Source organism: Rhinopithecus roxellana, chromosome 7 (assembly GCF_007565055.1).
Source record: "Rhinopithecus roxellana isolate Shanxi Qingling chromosome 7, ASM756505v1, whole genome shotgun sequence".
NCBI classification, from domain to species: Eukaryota; Metazoa; Chordata; class Mammalia; order Primates; family Cercopithecidae; genus Rhinopithecus; species Rhinopithecus roxellana.
In genome coordinates, this window is record NC_044555.1 from 131,185,799 (window position 1) to 131,200,048 (window position 14,250).

A 14,250-nucleotide genomic window follows, 5' to 3' on the forward strand; every position below is an offset into this window, starting at 1 on the left:
ATGGAACAGCCAACTTCAAGCACCAACAGGGAGAAGATGAAGGGCCCCTGTGAATCCAACAACAACAAAAATGATGAGGTAAGGTTGTTAGGTTTTGAAGTGAAGGCGAGGGTGAAAGAAAGACACACAGAGAAGGGGCGGCTCAAACAGCAACACAAGAATATGGCAGACACCTGTGGAAGTGGACAAGCTTATTGCCAGAGTCCACTGCCACTTACAGGCCAGGTTACTTACAGGTATGGGTGGGAGGGAGCTGGGCAGTATGGCTTGCTGCCTGGCAGGATATTAATAAGATGTTCTTATGATCAGGTGGTTTGGCCCTTTTTCCAGTGGAATATCATTGTGGTGTTCCTTAGAACTCTGCTAAGCAAGATATGATAGGGATGTTTCTTTAGTTGAGTCTTTATGAACCCTGTGGTCAGGTGGTTAGGCAGGATGTTTCTCATGGCCTGAACCCCCATGTAATGTTTCACTTTGACCAAGGTCTGCAAAATAGCAAACAGCTTACACAATTGTGCAGTTTGGACTAACAGATGACCCTACCCATCCTCCTCTTCTTCCCCATAGATCCCTACCCTATGATTCCACCTTGTTCTTCTCTGGCACAAACCCCTTCTTCAACCTGCATTCCTTCTCATAAAGACCCCTTGCTATCCAGTCTCTATCCTATTCACCCAAAATAATGTCTTTCTGGCCTTTCCCTGCTTTCTTAACAGATGCAGGAGACACCAAACAGGGACTTAGCCCCCAAACCGAGTTTGAAAAAGACAAAAACATCAGAATATCCAACATTATTAATGTTTCCCTACAAGAAGTTTAAGAAAATAAGTTCAAGTCAAGTGGAGAATTACCAATCCCGAGGGAACACCATCTATCCAATTCAAGAGGAGGAGGAGGAAGACCTAGATTCTTTTTAAGGATCTTCACAGGAGGGTGGGGAGGACTAGTCTCACATGGAGAAACCAGATTGGTCAAATCCTCACCACTGATGGCAATGATTACAATAAAATCAAGTTGGAGGAGCTGATGACTGTGTATATCTCTGCCTGTTTTCTGAAGGTCGTGAAGAAAGGAAGGGAAGATGTAGGCATTTCAGAAGGGAGGGATATGAGATCCTGTAGGGTTGGTGGACAGATCCACATGTTGACAGTTAGCCCCACATTGTACATAAGGACTGGGGGAGAACTGATTCCTGGAAACAAATTTTCTTCTTAAAATTTTATCTCACAAAATAGAAAGAAAAGGACTTGGAGTTTCTTGGAGCGTGTGAATATGTAGAAGGGCATATAAAAAGATATGTATTGTGTGTAGGTGACAGTGACACTCTTTCCAGAAATGAAGACATCAAAATCACCACCTCCAGGCCACATACCTCATAGTGGTGTGGGTTGTAACTCACCCAAGGCTGTGAGGCACTGATTGTGAGGCACTGAAGCCCCTCAAAAGGACCAAAAACCTCCACCCTACATACAGTAAGACAGCATGTCACACACATAAAAATAATGGTGTTTGGAGGCCATGGTCCCAATACTAGGGCATTTCCTTTTTAAAAAACACCAGATGGAGCAGAAGCCTACCAAGTGTGGGACACTGGGAGTGGCCATTGTCTACTGCAGGCAATAAATGAAAGCATAGTCTACAGAGAAATCGAATACAATTATACAAGTAAAAGTTGGTATTTTCTTTATCACTTTCATACACTAGCATTTCTTTTTTCTTTTTCTTTTTTATTGATTTATTTTTTATTACATTTTAAGTTCTGGGGTACATGTGCAGAACCTACAATTTTGTTACATAGGTATACATGTGCCATGGTGGTTTGCTGCACCCATCAACCCGTCATCTACATTAGGTATTTGTCCTAATGCTATCCCTGCCCTAGCCCCTCACCCCCTGACAGGCCCTGGCATGTGATGTTCATCTCCCAGTGACCATGTGTTCTCATTGTTCAAGTCCCACTTATGAGTAAGAACATGTCGTGTTTGGTTTTCTGTTCTTGTGTTAGTTTGCTGAGAATGATGGTTTTCAGTTTCATTCATGTCCCTGTAAAGGACAAGAACTCATCCTTTTTTATGGCTGCATGGTATTCCATGGTACATATGTGCCATATTATGTTTATCCAGTCTATCATTGATGGACATTTGGGTTGGTTCCAAGTCTTTGCTATTGTGAATAGTGCCACAATAAACACACGTGTGTGCATGTGTCTTTATAGTAGAATGATTTATAATCCTTTGGGTATATACCCAGTAATGGGATTGCTCAGTCAAATGGTATTTCTACTTCTAGATCCTTGAGGACTTGCCACACTGTCTTCCACAATGGTTGAACTAATTTACACTCCCACCAACAGGGTAAAAGCATTCCTATTTCTTCACATCCTCTCCAGCATCTGTTGTTTCCTGGCTTTTTAATGATCGCCATTCTAAATGGCGTTAGATGGTATCTCATTGTGGTTTTGATTTGCATTTCTCTGATGGCCAGTGATGATGAGCATTTTTTCATGGGTCTGTTGGCTGTATGCATGTCTTCTTTTAAGAAGTGTCTGTTCATATCCTTTGCCCACTTTTTGATGGGATTGTTTGTTTTTTCCCTGTAAATTTGTTTGAGTTCTTTGTAGGTTCTGGATATTAGCCCTTTGTCAGATGAGTAGATTGCAAAAATTTTCTCCCATTCTGTTCTTCCCTTGTAAATGAATATATTAGCTATATTTTGTGTTTTGTAATTTTTATTAAAGTATGTTGATTTTTAATATTTGTACCCACCTTCTGGTCTGTGTTTTGTTTAATTTATACACCAGTATTACATTTTCTTTCAAGTGACTGTAAATAGTAGCACGTTTTTAATTTTGATTTCCACATGTTCAATGTTAGTATGTAGAATTGTGATGGATTTTTTAACTTTATTTTAAAGAAATTTTATTGTGTATATTTTAAGTTTACAACATATAATGGAATACATAGAGAAAGTACAATGGTTACTATGGTGAAGCAGATTAGCAAATCTCTCTTCTCAGTTCCCTTTTTTTTTTTTTTTTTTTTTTTAGACGGAGTCTCACTCTGTCACCCAGGCTCACTCTGTCACCCAGGCTGGAGTGCAGTGGCACTATGATCTCAGCTCACTGCAACCTCTGCCTCCTGGGTTCACGCCATTCTTCTGCCTCAGTCTCCCAAGTAGCTGGGACTACAGGCGCCAGCCACCATGCCCAGCTAATTATTTTTTCGTATTTTCAGTAGAGACTGGGTTTTACCATGTTTGCCAGGATGGTCATGATCTCCTGACCTTGTGATCCGCCTGCCTCGGCTTCCCAAAGTGCTGGGATTACGGGTCTTCTCAGTTTTTTAAGTGTGTGACAATAGCAGTTAAAATCTATTTATTTAACAAAAATTCATGAGACAATTTCCTTAACTTTAGTCCCCCTGTACATTAGATTTCTATACTTGCTCATCCTACATATCTGCTATTTTGTATCCTTTGGCCTACATCTCCCCATTTCCCCTCCCACCCCCAATGTTTCATTCTCTACCTCTGTCTGTTTGAGCCCCTTATCTATATAGTCCACATATGAAATCATCAAATCTTTTTCTTTCTGTTGGTATTATTTAACTTAGCACAATGTCCTCCAGATTCATCCATGTTGTGGCAAATGCCAAAATCTCCTTTTTTAAGGCTGAATAATATTTAGTGCTGTATAACTATATATAACTACACACACATACCGCATTTTTAAATCCATTCATCCATTAATGGGCAGGTAAGTTGTTTCCATATTGGTTATTTTGAATAATGCTACAATAAACATGAGAGTGCAGATATCTTTATAAGGCTGTGATTTCATCTCCTCTGGGTATTTATCCAGAAGAAGGATTGCTGTGTCATATATTACTTTTTTTTTTTTTTTTTTTTGAGATGGAGTCTTACTCTTTTGCCCAGGCTGGAGTGCAGTGGCGTGATCTTGGCTCACGGCAACCTCAGCCTCCCAGGTTCAAGTGATTCTCCTGCCTCAGCCTTTTCAAGTAGCTGGGACTACAGGCATGTGCCACCACACCCGGCTACTTTTTGTATTTTTAGTAAAGATAGGGTTTCACTGTGTTGGCTAGGCTGGTCTCAAACTCCTGACCTCAAGTGATATGCCTGCCTCAGCCTGCCAAAGTGCTGGGATTACAGGCATTAGCCACCATGCCCAACCAACTTTTAAATTTCTTTAGTAACCTCCATACTGTTTTACACAATAGTTATACTAATCTACGTTTCCACCAACAGTGTACTAGGGTTCTTTTTTCTCCACACCCTCATCAACATTTATTATTTTTTATAATAGTCATCTTAACAAGTGTGAAGTGATAGAGTGTTTTAATTGGCATTTCTCTTATGATAAATGATGTTGAATACCTTTTAATATATCTGCTAGCATGCCATTGTAAGAAATACTATGGAGAGAAACCACACTGTATCTTTTTTTTTTTTTTTTTTTTTTTTTTTTTTTTTGAGACGGAGTCTCGCTCTGCCCCCCAGGCTGGAGTGCAGTGGCCGGATCTCAGCTCACTGCAAGCTCCGCGTCCCGGGTTCCCGCCATTCTCCTGCCTCAGCCTCCCGAGTAGCTGGGACCACAGGCGCCGCCACCTCGCCCGGCTAGTTTTTTGTATTTTTAGTAGAGACGGGGTTTCACCGTGTTAGCCAGGATGGTCTCGATCTCCTGACCTCGTGATCCGCCCGTCTCGGCCTCCCAAAGTGCTGGGATTACAGGCTTGAGCCACCGTGCCCGGCCAACACACGGTATCTTTTACTCAGTTTCCCCCAGTGGTAAGATCTTGGAAAAGTATAGTATAACATCACAACAAGAAAACTGACATTAATACACTCCATCTATTCAAATTTCACCAGGTTTACATGTGCTCATCTGTGTGTGTGTTTAGCTATATTCAGTTTTATAATATGCCTAGATTCAAGGGACAACCACCCTAATAAGAATACAGAAGAGTTTCATCAACACAAGGATCTCTCATGTTGTCCTTTAATAGCCACACCCAACCTCCCTCTCAAGTTCATAATCCCTAGTTACCACTATTCTCCATCTATATAATTTTGTCATTTTCAGAACGTTATATAAATGGAATCATTCAGTATGTAACCTTTTGGAATTGGTGTGTTAGTTTGTTCTTTCATTGTTATAAAGAAATACCTGAAGCTGAGGCTAGGTGCCGTGGCTCACGCCTGTAATCCCAGCACTTTGGGAGGCCAAGGCGGGTGGATCATGAGGTCAGGAGATCGAGACCATCCTGGCCAATATGGTGAAACCCGTCTCTATTAAAAATACAAATATTAGCCAGGCATGGTGGCCAGTGCCTGTAGTCCCAGCTACTCAAGAAGCTGAGGCAGGAGAATCGCTTGAACCCAGGAGGCGGAGTCTGCAGTGAGCCGAGATAGCACCATTGCACTCTGGCCTGGGAGACAGAGAGAGACTCCATGTCAAAAGAAAAGAAAGATGAAAGAAAGAAAAGATGAAAGGAAGAAAGGAGAAAGAAAGAAAAAGAAAGAAAGAAAGAAAGAAAGAAGAGAGAGAGAGAGAGAGAGAGAGAGAGAGAGAGAGAGAGAGAGAAAGAAAGAAAGAAAGAAAGAAGAAAGAAGAGAAGAAGAAAGAAAGAAAGAAAGAAAGAAAGAAAGAAAGAAAGAAAGAAAGAAAGAAAGAAAGAAAAAGAGAGAAAGAGAGAGAGAGAGAGAGAGAGAAGGAAGGAAGGAAGGAAGGAAGGAAGGAAGGAAGGAAGGAAGGAAATGAAGGAAGGAAGGAAGGAAGGAAGGAAGGAAGGAAGGAAGGAAATAAGGAAGGAAGGAAGGAAGGAAGGAAGGAAAGAAGGAAGGAAGGAACGAAGGAATAAGAAGAAGGAAGGAAGGAAGGAAGGAAGGAAGTAAGGAAGGAAATAAAGAAAGAGAAAGAAAGACCTGAAGCTGAGTAACTTATAAAGCAATGAGGTTTAATTGACTCACAATTCTGAAGGCTGTACAGGAAGTGTGGGGCCAGCTTGTGCTTCTCGTTATAGTTTCAGGAAGCTTACAATTATGGCAGGTGAAGAGGGAGCAGACATTGTCGCATGGTGAGAGGAAGACCAAGAAACAGGGAGGAGGTGCCACACACTTTTAAAAACCAGATCACATGTGAACTCAGAGCAAGAACTCACTCATCACAAAGGGGATGGTGCTAAGCCACTCATAAGAGATTCACCCCCATAATCTAATCACCTACCACCAGACCCACCTCCAACATTGGGAATTACATTTCAAAATAAAATTTGGAGGGGACAAACATCCAAACCATATCATTTATTTTGTCACTCACTGTAAGTCTCTGAGGATTCATTCATGTTGTTGCAATATATCAATAGTTTATTCTTTTATATTCCTGAGTGTGATATTCCATTGAATAAATGTACCATAGTTTGGGGGGGCGGAGCAAGATGGCCGAATAGGAACAGCTCCAGTCTCCAACTCCCAGCGCGAGCGACACAGAAGACCGGTGATTTCTGCATTTTCAACTGAGGTACTGGGGTCATCTCATTAGGGAGTGCCGGACAATCAGTGCTGGTCAGCTGCTGCAGCCTGACCAGCGAGAGCTGAAGCAGGGCGAGGCATCGCCTCACCTGGAAGCGCAAGGGGGAAGGGGATTCGTTTTCCTAGCCAGGGGAACTGAGACACACAACACCTGGAAAATCGGGTAACTCCCACCCCAATACTGCGCTGTAAGCATACAGGCACACCAGGAGAATATATCCCACACCTGGCTGGGAGGGTCCCACGCCCACGAAGCCTCCCTCACTGCTAACACAGCAGTCTGCCGTGATCTATCCGCAAGGCAGCAGCGAGGCTGGGGGAGGGGCGCCCGCCATTGCTGAGGCTTAAGTAGGTAAACAAAGCCGCTGGGAAGCTCGAACTGGGTGGAGCTCACAGCAGCTCAAGGAAGCCTGCCTGTCTCTGTAGTCTCCACCTCTGGGGACAGCGCACAGCTGAAGACCAACAGGGGAAGTAGCGGGAGCCGGTGCAGACGCGAACGACTGTCTGACAGCTTTGGGGAGAGCCGTGGATCTCCCAACGCGGAGGTTGAGATCTGAGAACGGACAGACTGCCTGCTCAGGTGTGTCCCTGACCCCTGAGTAGCCTAGCTGGGAGAAATCCCCCACTAGGGGCAGTCTGACACCCCACACCTCACAGGGTGGAGTACACCCCTGAGAGGAAACTTCCAAAGGAAGAATCAGACAGGTACACTCGCTGTTCAGCAATATTCTATCTTCGGCAACCTCTGCTGCTGATACCCAGGCAAACAGGGTCTGGAGTGGACCTCAAGCAATCTCCAACAGACCAACAGACAGTCCTTCTGACTGTCAGAAGGAAAACTATCAAACAGGAAGGACACCTATACCAAAACCCCATCAGTACGTCACCACCATCAAAGACCAGAGACAGATAAAACCACAAAGATGGGGAAGAAGCAGGGCAGAAAAGCCGGAAATTCAAAAAATAAGAGCGCATCTCCCCCTGCAAAGGAGCGCAGCCCATCGCCAGCAACGGATCAAAGCTGGTCAGAGAATGACTTGGACGAGAGGAGAGAAGAAGGCTTCACTCCATCAAACTTATCAGAGCTAAAGGAGGAATTACGTACCCAGCGCAAAGAAACTAAAAATCTTGAAAAAAGAGTGGAAGAATTGACAGCTAGACTAATCAATGCAGAGAAGATCATAAACGAAATGGCAGAGATGAAAACCATGACACGAGAAATACGTGACAAATGCACAAGCTTCAGTAACCGACTCGATCAACTGGAAGAAAGAGTATCAGCGATTGAAGATCAAATGAATGAAATGAAGCGAGAAGAGAAACCAAAAGAAAAAAGAAGAAAAAGAAATGAGCAAATCCTGCAAGAAGTATGGGATTACGTAAAAAGACCAAATCTACGTCTGATTGGGGTGCCTGAAAGTGAGGGGGAAAATGGAACCAAGTTGGAAAACACTCTTCAGGATATCATCCAGGAGAACTTCCCCAACCTAGTAGGGCAGGCCAACATTCAAATTCAGGAAATACAGAGAACGCCACAAAGATACTCCTCGAGAAGAGCAAATCCAAGACACATAATTGCCAGATTCACCAAAGTTGAAATGAAGGAAAAAATCTGAAGGGCAGCCAGAGAGAAAGGTCGGGTTACCCACAAAGGAAAGCCCATCAGACTAACAGCAGATCTCTCGGCAGAAACTCTACAAGCCAGAAGAGAGTGGGGGCCAAAATTCAACATTCTTAAAGAAAAGAATTTTCAACCCAGAATTTCATATCCAGCCAAACTAAGTTTCATAAGTGAAGGAGAAATAAAATCCTTTACAGATAAGCAAATGCTTAGAGATTTTGTCACCACCAGGCCTGCCTTACAAGAGACCCTGAAGGAAGGCCTAAACATGGAAAGGAACAACCGGTACCAGCCATCGCAAAAACATGCCAAAATGTAAAGACCATCGAGGCTAGGAAGAAACTGCATCAACTAACGAGCAAAATAACCAGTTAATATCATAATGGCAGGTTCAAGTTCACACATAACAATATTAACCTTAAATGTTAATGGACTAAATGCTCCAATTAAAAGACACAGACTGGCAAACTGGATAAAGAGTCAAGACCCATCAGTCCGCTGTATTCAGGAGACCCATCTCACATGCAGAGACATACATAGGCTCAAAATAAAGGGATGGAGGAAGATCTACCAAGCAAATGGAGAACAAAAAAAAGCAGGGGTTGCAATCCTTGTCTCTGATAAAACAGACTTTAAACCATCAAAGATCAAAAGAGACAAAGAAGGCCATTACATAATGGTAAAGGGATCAATCCAACAGGAAGAGCTAACTCTCCTAAATATATATGCACCCAATACAGGAGCACCCAGATTCATAAAGCAAGTCCTTAGAGACTTACAAAGAGACTTAGACTCCCATACAATAATAATGGGAGACTTCAACACTCCACTGTCAACATTAGACAGATCAACGAGACAGAAAGTTAACAAGGATATCCAGGAATTGAACTCATCTCTGCACCAAGCAGACCTAATAGACATCTATAGAACTCTCCACCCCAAATCAACAGAATATACATTCTTCTCAGCACCACATCACACTTATTCCAAAATTGACCACATAATTGGAAGTAAAGCACTCCTCAGCAAATGTAAAAGAACAGAAATTATAACAAACTGTCTCTCAGACCACAGTGCAATCAAACTAGAACTCAGGACTAAGAAACTCAATCAAAACCGCACAACTACATGGAAACTGAACAACCTGCTCCTGAATGACTACTGGGTACATAACGAAATGAAAGCAGAAATAAAGATGTTCTTTGAAACCAATGAGAACAAAGATACAACATACCAGAATCTCTGGGACACATTTGAAGCAGTGTGTAGAGGGAAATTTATAGCACTAAATGCCCACAAGAGAAAGCAGGAAAGATCTAAAATTGACACTCTAACATCACAATTAAAAGAACTAGAGAGGCAAGAGCAAACACATTCAAAAGCTAGCAGAAGGCAAGAAATAACTAAGATCAGAGCCGAAATGAAGGAGATAGAGACACAAAAAACCCTCCAAAAAATCAATGAATCCAGGAGTTGGTTTTTTGAAAAGATCAACAAAATTGACAGACCGCTAGCAAGGCTAATAAAGAAGAAAAGAGAGAGGAATCAAATAGATGCAATAAAAAATGATAAAGGGGATATCACCACTGACCCCACAGAAATGCAAACTACCATCAGAGAATACTATAAACGCCTCTACGCAAATCAACTAGAAAATCTAGAAGAAATGGATAATTTCCTGGACACTTACACTCTCCCAAGGCTAAACCAGGAAGAAGTTGAATCCCTGAATAGACCAATAGCAGGCTCTGAAATTGAGGCAACAATTAATAGCCTACCCACCAAAAAAAGTCCAGGACCAGATGGATTCACAGCAGAATTCTACCAGAGGTACAAGGAGGAGCTGGTACCATTCCTTCTGAAACTATTCCAATCAATAGAAAAAGAGGGAATCCTCCCTAACTCATTTTACGAGGCCAACATCATCCTGATACCAAAGCCTGGCAGAGACACAACAAGAAAAGAGAATTTTAGACCAATATCCCTGATGAACATTGATGCAAAAATTCTCAATAAAATACTGGCAAACCGGATTCAGCAGCACATCAAAAAGCTTATCCACCATGATCAAGTGGGCTTCATCCCTGGGATGCAAGGCTGGTTCAACATTCGCAAATCAATAAATGTAATCCAGCATATAAACAGAACCAAAGACAAGAACCACATGATTGTCTCAATAGATGCAGAAAAGGCTTTTGACAAAATTCAACAGCCCTTCATGCTAAAAACGCTCAATAAATTCGGTATTGATGGAACGTACCTCAAAATAATAAGAGCTATTTATGACAAACCCACAGCTAATATCATACTGAATGGGCAAAAACTGGAAAAATTCCCTTTGAAAACTGGCACAAGACAGGGATGCCCTCTCTCACCACTCCTATTCAACATAGTGTTGGAAGTTCTGGCTAGGGCAATCAGGCAAGAGAAAGAAATCAAGGGTATTCAGTTAGGAAAAGAAGAAGTCAAATTGTCCCTGTTTGCAGATGACATGATTGTATATTTAGAAAACCCCATCGTCTCAGCCCAAAATCTCCTTAAGCTGATAAGCAACTTCAGCAAAGTCTCAGGATACAAAATTAATGTGCAAAAATCACAAGCATTCTTATACACCAGTAACAGACAAGCAGAGAGCCAAATCAGGAATGAACTTCCATTCACAATTGCTTCAAAGAGAATAAAATACCTAGGAATTCAGCTTACAAGAGATGTAAAGGACCTCTTCAAGGAGAACTACAAACCACTGCTCAGTGAAATCAAAGAGGACACAAACAAATGGAAGAACATACCATGCTCATGCATAGGAAGAATCAATATCGTGAAAATGGCCATACTCCCCAAGGTTATTTATAGATTCAATGCCATCCCCATCAAGCTACCAATGACTTTCTTCACAGAATTGGAAAAAACTGCTTTGAAGTTCATATGGAAACAAAAAAGAGCCCGCGTTGCCAAGACAATCCTAAGTCAAAAGGACAAAGCTGGAGGCATCACGCTACCTGACTTCAAACTATACTACAAGGCTACAGTAACCAAAACAGCATGGTACTGGTACCAAAACAGAGATATAGACCAATGGAACAGAACAGAGTCCTCAGAAATAATACCGCACATCTACAGCCATCTGATCTTTGACAAACCTGAGAGAAACAAGAAATGGGGAAAGGATTCCCTATTTAATAAATGGTGCTGTGAAAATTGGCTAGCCATAAGTAGAAAGCTGAAACTGGATCCTTTCCTTACCCCTTATACGAAGATTAATTCAAGATGGATTAGAGACTTAAATGTTAGACCTAATACCATAAAAACCCTAGAAGAAAATCTAGGTAGTACCATTCAGGACATAGGCATGGGCAAGGACTTCATGTCTAAAACACCAAAAGCAACGGCAGCAAAAGCAAAAATTGACAAATGGGATCTAATTAAACTAAAGAGCTTTTGCACAGCAAAAGAAACTACCATCAGAGTGAACAGGCAACCTACAGAATGGGAGAAAATTTTTGCAACCTACTCATCTGACAAAGGGCTAATATCCAGAATCTACAAAGAACTCAAACAAATATACGAGAAAAAAACAAACAACCCCATCAAAAAGTGGGGAAAGGAAATGAACAGACATTTCTCAAAAGAAGATATTCATACAGCCAACAGACACATGAAAAAATGCTCATCATCACTCGCCATCAGAGAAATGCAAATCAAAACCACAATGAGATACCATCTCACACCAGTTAGAATGGCAATCATTAAGAAGTCAGGAAACAACAGGTGTTGGAGAGGATGTGGAGAAATAGGAACACTTTTACACTGTTGGTGGGATTGTAAACTAGTTCAACCATTACGGAAAACAGTATGGCAATTCCTCAAGGATCTAGAACTAGATGTACCATATGACCCAGCCATCCTACTACTGGGTATATACCCAAAGGATTATAAATTATTCTACTACAAAGACACATGTACACGTATGTTTATTGCGGCACTATTCACAATAGCAAAGACTTGGAATCAACCCAAATGTCCATCAGTGACAGACTGGATTAAGAAAATGTGGCACATATACACCATGGAATACTATGCAGCCATAAAAAAGGATGAGTTTGCGTCCTTTGTAGGGACATGGATGCAGCTGGAAACCATCATTCTTAGCAAACTATCATAAGAACAGAAAACCAAACACCGCATGTTCTCACTCATAGGTGGGAACTGAACAATGAGATCACTTGGACTCGGGAAGGGGAACATCACGCACTGGGGCCTATCATGGGGAGGGGGGAGGGGGGAGGAGGGAGGGATTGCATTGGGGAGTTATACATGATATAAATGATGAATTGATGGGTGCTGACGAGTTGATGGGTGCAGCACACCAACATGGCATAAGTATACATATGTAACAAACCTGCACGTTATGCACATGTACCCTAGAACTTAAAGTATAATAAAAAAATAAAAATAAAAAAAAATAAATGTACCATAGTTTGCTTAATCTTTCTACCTGTTGAAGGACATCTGGGCTGTTTCTAGTTTTTGGGTATTACAAATAAAGCTGTTATAATCACTCACATGCAGGATTTTGTATGAATGTAAGATTTCATTTCACTGTAATAATTACCCAGATTATGGATACTAGGGTAGTTGCCCTATTTGGTTGTATAAGGAAATTCCAACCTTTCTAATGTGGCTGTGTCATCTACGTTCCCATCAGCAATGCATACATGATCCAGTTTCTTTGCATCTACACTAGCATTTGGTTTTGTCACTTTTAAAATCTTGGCCTTTCTGGAAGGTGTGTCCTGATATCTAATTGTGGTCTTAATTGGCATTTTCCTGATGGCTAATGATATTAAATATCTTTTTATGTACTTATTTGTCATCCATATATTCTCAGCCCTCTCTCTTTGACAGATTCATGACAACGGGTTAGAACAAAGATGTTGACAGTATATGTATTAAGTCTGAAAATGACACAAAGATTAGAAGATTTTTCTAACAACAAGATTTAAATGCAGTAAGAGTTTAAACAGGCTAGACTGTGGACCACTTGAACTATGATTGTAATCAGACAAGAGAAATTTACTAGAGAACATTGGCATGCTGTGATCTTGGAATCCCAATACTAATATCTTGTGAATAGAATGAGAGACATTTGGTTTAACAGTAGTATCAAAAAATCAACATAGAGGTTTTCAATTGACAGTGAATAGATTGTGAACCAAGCATGTGAAAAGGCTGTTCAGAAGCTACTAGTATCTTTGAGTAACTTCCATGGAAATGTAACTAAAGCAAGAGGTGACTTTCTCTTCCTGTCCTGTGTTGATCAGACTACACTTGAAGGAGTAGTTCCAGTTGCGGACCTTTAAGAGGAAGAGAGACAACTTAAATAGTCACTTGAGGAAGGAAGAAATCTGAGTGATGTTGAGACTTGAAATGGTGTCGTGGGACAAATGATGAAAATAACTGTATCAGGTATCATTCTGATGGGAAACAGACTGTACACTCGAATAGGAAAATTAGAGGAGGGTTTAATAAATGTCTAACACTTAGTGATTACAGAGGAATGGGACAGTATAGGGAAACCAGAAGAAATAACTTGGAGTTGGAAACAGGAGGGCAACTGCTACTAACCCTAAGTTTGACAGGGAGAAGGAGGAGACTATTACTGGAACCTGGAGAATTAGGGAGCTGTGTGTAGAGAACTGTCAGACAAAAAGTGATCATCTAGGTCAAGAAATGAAACAGAAATTTCAGAAATTACAGAAATTCTGCAAGGAACAAGCCAGATAAAGAAATACTCTGACTTCATTTTCCTCCTTCTCCAATCATCTGCAGGGACCTACCATTCACTAAAACTAACCGGAGGCCAGAGAACAAGACAGCCTGTTGTCAGGCCTCTGAGCCCAAGCCAAGCCATCATATCCCCTGTGACCTGCAGGTATACATCCAGATGGCCTGAAGGAAGTGAAGAATCACAAAAGAAGTGAAAATGGCCCTTTCCTACCTTAACTGATGACATTACCTTGTGAAATTCCTTTTCCTGGCTCAGAAGCTCCCCCACTGAGCACCTTGTGACCCTCGCCCCTGCC

At 41.5% G+C, this 14,250-nt stretch overlaps 1 protein-coding gene across 1 annotated transcript; it reads left to right on the top strand.

Annotated features, from left to right (window-relative positions):
• Positions 1-917, top strand: LOC104677181 (sperm protein associated with the nucleus on the X chromosome N1). Its single transcript, XM_010382144.2, has 2 exons — positions 1-78; positions 717-917. The coding sequence occupies exons 1-2, from the start codon at positions 1-3 to the stop codon at positions 915-917; spliced, it is 279 nt and encodes a 92-aa protein (XP_010380446.2).
• Positions 918-14,250: the final 13,333 nt, after the last annotated feature.

Coding starts and splice junctions, on each gene's coding strand:
- LOC104677181 (XM_010382144.2), top strand. CDS start 1: ATGGAACAGCCAACTTCAAGCACCAACAGGGAGAAGATGAAGGGCCCC. Junction 79..716: donor ACAACAACAAAAATGATGAG/GTAAGGTTGTTA, acceptor CTTTCTTAACAG/ATGCAGGAGACACCAAACAG.